The sequence below is a fragment of the Penaeus japonicus genome, unplaced genomic scaffold, assembly GCF_977035675.1.
Source record: "Penaeus japonicus unplaced genomic scaffold, GWHDUDI00000001_assembly GWHDUDI00000017, whole genome shotgun sequence".
NCBI classification, from domain to species: domain Eukaryota; kingdom Metazoa; phylum Arthropoda; class Malacostraca; order Decapoda; family Penaeidae; genus Penaeus; species Penaeus japonicus.
The window spans coordinates 18,677,675-18,685,174 of NW_028234419.1; the positions used below are offsets into that span (position 1 = coordinate 18,677,675).

A 7,500-nucleotide genomic window follows, 5' to 3' on the forward strand; every position below is an offset into this window, starting at 1 on the left:
TTCGAGTTTTCTTGAATTCCAAACTTTGTCCATCAACTAAACTTTCCACAATCCCTAGGTAAACCGTGCATATTCAATTGCTATACCTTGAGGAGTTAACTCTCGGTATATGTAAACAGTTTCGTGAAATGGTGAGACTTTACTTTGCTAATAGATCGTTTATAATCGTTTCATTCGTCCAGGCTGTAGCTAGAGCGATGCAGGATCCATTTCGCTTTGGTTAAAGCATTGGGTCTTTGGAGGAAATTAGCAATAGAAGACTTACAACGACACACTAAGAAAATAAACATACTTACACATATATATATATATATATATATATATATATATATATATATATATGTGTGTGTGTGTGTGTGTGTGTGTGTGTGTGTGTGTGTGTGTGTGTGTGTGTGTGTATGTGTGTGTGTGTGTGTGTGTGTATGTGTGTGTGTGTATGTGTGTGTGTATGTGTGTGTATAAAAACGAATATATATATATATATATATATATATATATATATATATATATATATATATATATATACACAGATAGCAAGATAAGTGACAATAATCCAAACATTATCTTTGGCAAATGTCTCCTGATGAGCATGTCATTAGGAAGAACACGCGACGCCTCGCAATGACAAAGGTATCACTCATAACGTGTCATTCTTTATAATGAACGACAAAAGAGCCACTAAACTCGCCATTCATAACGGCGTCCCATAAATAACGAAACGACGTGTAGCAATAACACCATTATTCATAGCGAAATAGCGTGAGTAGCGCCTCAAACCCAAAAGGAACGCAACACGAGGTCACATGATAGCGCGTACTCTAATGTGGCGAGAGGGACGCGTCACAGAACTCGCGGTTCCGAGAGTAAGGAGTAAGTGCTTACCTGCGTAGCGTGACGGGAGCAACAGCGCGCTTTGCGAGAGGCGAGGGAGCTGTTGTTCGCAAGATGAGATGTTGTTCAAGGAGTCTCGTATGGATTGCAGAGGAGAATCGAAAAGGTCGGGAAAGTTCAAGATAAGGTCACCGGTAATCGGTGTCGGAGTCTCTTTCATTCGAGCTGTTTTTATTTCTTTTTCTCTCACATTCTTATTCTGTTCTCTCCCTCTCTCTCTTTCTCGCTCTCTCGCTCATCTCTCTGTTTGCTCTTTCTCTCTCTTTCACACACACACACACACACACACACACACACACACACTCACAAAACAGACTCGCTCACACAAACATTTTCAAGCCAAGTTAATAATGCTAGTCTCCACTACTGAACAGAGTGTGATCTGAGTATTAATCTTCTAATTTAAACTTCTGTAGGAACTGTTGTCCCACAGCACCAGGTTAGGGAAGAAGACTCGCGAGTTTCGGCAAATGGAGTTTATAATTGCTGCAGTGAATGCTTTACCTGATATAGTGTTGACGTAGATTGTAGTCATATTGCCGAGATGTCCGTAGTGTTTCAGCCTTATACAGTTAGAGACTGTACTTGAAGTGCTATAAATTGAGGTGTTTTAACTAGTCCCTGTACTGACAGAGATACAAAACTGAGGTGTCCAATATGTTTTAACCTTTTACAGTCAGCTCCTGTACTCAAAACTGATCCAAACTGAAAGTATCTAAAGTGCTTTCAACTACTCGCATTGGGCCCAGCAGAAGTGTTTACACCTTTTCACTTCCAAAATTCCTTTTCCAAAACACGTCACGAATATTGTTTCGAGAAACGTTTTACGAACCAGGTAATGAGGTGCTTCGGTGCTTCAGTTACGAGGAAAGACCTTTTTGACTACGTTACGCAGAGAATCCGATTCGTACCCGTGATGTTCGATAAATGGATCAGTTGGTTGACTCCATTTATTTCAAGTACCATTCAGTAGAAAGAGAGGCACTTGTTTATATCATGTGATGGAATAACATAGAAAACAAAGGACTTTATGTCACGTTGTGCAAAACAGGCATAAAACCGTGTGTGTGTGTGTGTGTGTACTGTATATATATATATATATATATATATATATATATATATATATATATATATATATATATATATACATACATATATATATATATATATATATATTATATATAATATATATATATATATATATATATATATATATACACATTTACATGAATATATCTATATATATATATATATATATATATATATATATATATATATATATATATATATATATATGTATATATATATATATATATATATATATATATATATATATATTTATGCATGTGTATATATATATATATATATATATATATATATATATATATATATATATATATATATATATATGCATATAGATGCATATATATATATATATATATATATATATATATATATATATATATATATATATATATATATATATATATATATATATATAAACACACACACACACGTGTGTTTATATGTACACACAAAGTATCTATATGTATGTATGTATGTAGGCTATGTATAGGCACACAAACTATTCCCCATATCCCCCTTATCCCTCCCCCTCTCTCTTTCTTTCTCTCTCTCTCTCTCTCTCTCTCTCTCTCTCTCTCTCTCTCTCTCTCTCTCTCTCTCTCTCTCCTCTCATTCTCTCTCTCCCTCTCTCTCTCTCTCTCTCTCTCTCTCTCTCTCTCTCTCTCTCTCTCTCTCTCTCTCATTCTCTTTCTCCCTCTCTCTCATTCTCTTTCTCCCTCTCTCTCCCTCTCTCTTTCTCCCCGCATTAAAAATACCAACAAAAGAAGTGTACAGTATATTACTATCCTCGCGTTGGGCTTAAGCATCACACCTGCTCGCGGGGTGATGAATATTAATGATGTCACGTCCAAGCGTATAACAAACAGCTTTCCCCCTTTACTGGAGCGCTCTTTTCCTTTGGTTGTTTGTGCTTCGTGTGTTACTGGTATATCTTTTAAGGAGGGAATTATCTATATGTGATCTTAGGTTTATATTCTTCTTGGTATTGAATGGAGTATCGACTGTATTGCTTGTGATACATCCTTTTTGCAAAGCAGAAAATGTGTACAATTCGTTTTATTCGTGTAATCTCTTCTTAGCTTTTCTCTCCGTTCATCTGTTTTTAATATTTTTTTGTGTGTGTGTCTCCTTCCTTCCTGGTCTTCCGGTGGACGGAGTGACAAAAACAGAAATCCTAGAGCTGCGGAAAGTGCTTAGGATTACGTAGGATTACCTTAAATAAACGCCGGCGCTGTGTGGCCCTATTCATCCTTCCTTTCCTTTTCCTCCGTTCTCACAACCAAAGGGCGCATTGGGATACGTCCTTATCGTCTTAATTCTCTTTAATCTTTTCCTTCTCTATCACCCTTTCAGTCATATATCCTTACCTCTTCTCCTTTATCCATTGTTCTAGACGTATCCTCTTACTTAGCCCTTCTCGCTCTTCCATTCCCAGTGGACAGAAGCGGATGAAACGAGTTCCCTTACATAATGGATATTGCTATACATGCCTACCGTCATCCACTCTGTTAATACTCCTCTTATCCCTCCCTTTATCCGTCCTTCCTCACCCATTTTTTTTCTCCGCAATCTCCTCTCTCCTTCTTCCTTCCCTCATTTCCAGTGGATATGGGAAACAAAGTCGGAGATTCCATATCCATAAAAGAAACATAAGGGGATACGTCCTTGTTGCTCTCTCTCTCTCTCTCTCTCTCTCTCTCTCTCTCTCTCTCTCTCTCTCTCTCTCTCTCTCTCTCTCTCTCTCTCTCTCTCTCTCTCTTTCTCTCTCTCTCTCTTTCTCCTTCCGCACCCTTTGTCGCTCTCCCTCTGTTCCACTTTCTTCTTCGTCGCCCTTATCCTTTTCCCTCTGTTCCTCATTCTTCTCCCTCGTCCGTTCACCGGTATTCCCTTCCCAGTCCCTTTCCTCCTTCCTTTCCACTTTTTTTCTTAGAGGCCATGGGCGAGGACGCCATGGAAAAAAAGCGTAGGATTACGGAATATAATATAGACGATATAGATATTCCCGCTTACATTCGGCCGCTTGCCAACACACCTACGTTGATTGAGAATCCGTTGCTACACCTCTCCATTTTTCCTCTCCATTTTTTCCCTTCCCTCGCCTCATTTTCCTACATTTATCGCGTCCTCTCCTCTCCTTCCCTCCTGTCCTGAGATGGCGGAACATGAATGAGGTCCTGGAGGCAGCGGAAGGACCGTAGGATTACGTCTCTATTGCCCGACACCAATTTCTCTTTTTCTTCTTCTCCACCAACTCTTCCTGTGCATTCTTTCTTCTCTTCTTCCTTTCTCCTTCCCTGGAATAACAAAAGCGATGGATCAGACTCTTTGGTACGCCTGTCGCGAAGAGAAGATTACGTCACTTCTATTGCTCCTCTTCCTCTGCTTCCCTTTCTAGTAGACGGCCAGAAGAGGACTGGCTAGAGCAGTCATTCTTATCTTTTTTGTTCCGTGCCTTTCTTGACTCCCGTCCCCCACACCATTTCCCTCCCTGAAAAAAAAGAATTAATGAAATACAATAGAATAAAGCTAATTATGATATTACATAAGCTAGAAATTAGGTAGAAATATATGACTTTGCAATACGTTAAGTAGATTGAGGATACTGCTATCTTATACACGAACATAACGTGTTTGATCGCATTGTTTCTACACTGATCCGAATCTAGGAATTACAGGCATTAGATTCAAGAAATTGAAGTAAGCCATCAGACGACGCAGTTTTAAGTCACCGACTGTTTTCCACACCCGACTGCGTTGATTAGTTGTTTGATTATATCATTGCTCTCCAATATAGCTTGCACCGCACACTGAAGACATCTCTCCTTCCCAGTAAACGGAAAGACAGAGGTAGACACTCTTGAAGTGGATCCTGGAAGTGGAAGAGTCTTCTGCTCAAGGAGTGTAAGATTACTCCACCTTGCGTAGACGACTTCCCGCATTCTCACTCTCACTTCCCTTATCCTTTTCCTTTTTACCTTTGCCTTCGGATGGGACGAAGACGGCGCGCACCTGGGACCTGGGACCTGGGACCTGGGCGAGGACGTGACGCTCAATCTCCTTCCGACCTCCGCTTACATCTCCTCTTTTTTTCTCCCATTCTCACCCACATTCCTATATGATTAATGACGTTTCTCCTTCGTCCTCCTCCCTTCCCAGTGGACGGAGGAACGGAAGCGGAGATCCTGGAGGCGCTGGACGAGGCGGCGGCGGAGGGGGCGTGGGGCTACGTCCCCCTGAGCGGCCCGTACATCGACCCGCAGCACTCGGGAAACGTCACGGCGCAGGTGGGCGCGACGGCCGTGCTCAACTGCCGCATCCTCTACATCGTCGGAAAAACGGTAAAAGTTTTCTTTTAATTGTTTTTTTTTTTCAATCATTATTTTAACGTAATTAATTTTTTTCTTTAGATTTTTTTTTTGTGTAATATTACAAAATCGGGGGAAAAAGCAGCGAGGTTTCTCTTCTGAGTTGATTTTTTTTATTACTATTATCCACACTTTTTCATAGTAATTATTGCGCCGATACTATAATTTTTTCTTATCATCATCTTAATGCGACGGCCGCCCTATATTGCCGCAGCCCCTACATAGTGGAAAAACATTAAGATCTTTCCGTTTTTTTTTGTTTGTTTTTTTCCTTTTTTTATTGCCATTACTTTGTATTAGTTTTCCTTTTATCGCAAGTATATTCTATCGGTTCTTATTTTATCGTCATAATAGTATCGTTATCCGTATTATTATTTTTTTGTCCGTATTATCGTGGAGCGACTACAATGTCGGGAAAACACTAATGTATTTTTTTTTCTGTTGTTAGTGATCTCTTACATTATTATTATTTTTTTTATTCATCATAATCATTATCCTCCACATTTTTCATTTATCTTGTTTTTCATTAGGTCGTTCTTCATTTTATTATTATTATTATTATTATTATTATTATTATCATTATTATTATTATTATATATATATATATATATATATTTTTTTTTTTTATCTACTGGATTATGTTTACTTATCTTAAGCCGTGGATAGCGACGCTACCATTAGAAAAATACTCTTTTTTTTACCTCTTTTTTCTCACATCTACTGTCATTATGAAGTCATTATCATTATCATTTTCATCGTCTTTACCCTCTGCCTCGCCGGAGAAACGGTAGACATTTTCGTATTTTTAATTCGATTTTTGTCTCGCCACTGTTCTTCTCTTTAGTGCCTGTTTTAATGGCTATCATTGTGAGGGAAATTGCATATTTTATAGCATTAGATAGTTGGGTTTTTTCTATCGCTATATTTTGTATGTTTGGATCCTCCGCCTGTAAGAAAAAGGGATACTTTTCCCCCTTTTCTTTCCTATTGCCTTTCTCTGTTACTGTATCTTTAAAAATAGATTTGTTGTCGAGTGGAAGAGGGAGCGAGTAGGTGTGTGTGTGTGTGTGTGTGTGTGTGTGTGTGTGTGTGTGTGTGTGTGTGTGTGTGTGTGTGTGTGAGAGAGAGAGAGAGAGAGAGAGAGAGAGAGAGAGAGAGAGAGAGAGAGAGAGAGAGAGAGAGAGAGAGAGAGAGAGAGAGAGAGAGAGACAGAGGCAGAGAGACATAGACACACACACACGCACACACACACAGACACACACACACACACACACACACACACAGAGAGAGAGAGAGAGAGAGAGAGAGAGAGAGAGAGAGAGAGAGAGAGAGAGACATAGAGAGAGACACACGCAGAGAGAGAGAGAGAGAGAGAGAGAGAGAGAGAGAGAGAGAGAGAGAGAGAGAGAGAGAGAGAGAGAGAGAGAGAGAGAGAGAGAGAGAGAGAAAGGGAGAGAGAGAGGCAGAGAGACATAGACAGAGAGAGAGAGAGAGAGAGAGAAAGGGAGAGAGAGAGAGGCAGAGAGACATAGACACACACACATACACACACACAGATAGAGAGAGAGAGAGAGAGAGAGAGAGAGAGAGAGAGAGAGAGAGAGAGAGAGAGAGAGAGAGAGAGAGAGAGAGAGAGAGAGAGAGAGAGAGACAGAGACATAGACACAGACACAGAGAGAGAGAGAGAGAGAGAGAGAGAGAGAGAGAGAGAGAGAGAGAGAGAGAGAGAGAGAGAGAGAGAGAGAGAGAGAGAGAGAGAGAGAGAGAGAGAGAGAGAGAAGGAGATAGAGAAAAAAGAGCACACATACACACAAACAAACACAGAAAGCAAGCGAGCGAACACTAGAACACTAGAACACTAGAAAAGCAAAAGCCAAATCTGTAAAACGCCGAGGAATGTTAGCGTAAAGGCTTAAAGATTAAGAGATAAAACCAAGGAACAGAGTACAAAGGCCAAGAGCAGTGTGGAGGGAAGACCGCAGGAGAATTTACTTTAAAGTGCCGATAGGGTTCTGGAAAATGGCAAAAGGGGGAAAGATGGGAGAGAAAGAAAGAAAGAAAGAAAAAAGATGAGTCACTTTGTAAAAGGGGATGTTAGAGAGAAACTGTGATGGTTGCGTTGCTAAGGAAGGAAGTGCAAGGAGAAGGATAGATAGGA

General features: G+C 39.9%; 1 protein-coding gene across 1 annotated transcript in view; it reads left to right on the forward strand.

Moving 5' to 3' along the window:
* LOC122252707 (zwei Ig domain protein zig-8) overlaps positions 1 to 7,500 on the forward strand; it is a 40,790-nt gene that overhangs the window by 17,989 nt on the left and 15,301 nt on the right. Inside the window, exon 3 of the mRNA XM_086546070.1 lies at positions 5,134 to 5,315. Within this exon, the coding sequence (XP_086402196.1) occupies positions 5,134 to 5,315 (182 nt within the window). The remainder of the gene's footprint in view (positions 1 to 5,133; positions 5,316 to 7,500) is intronic.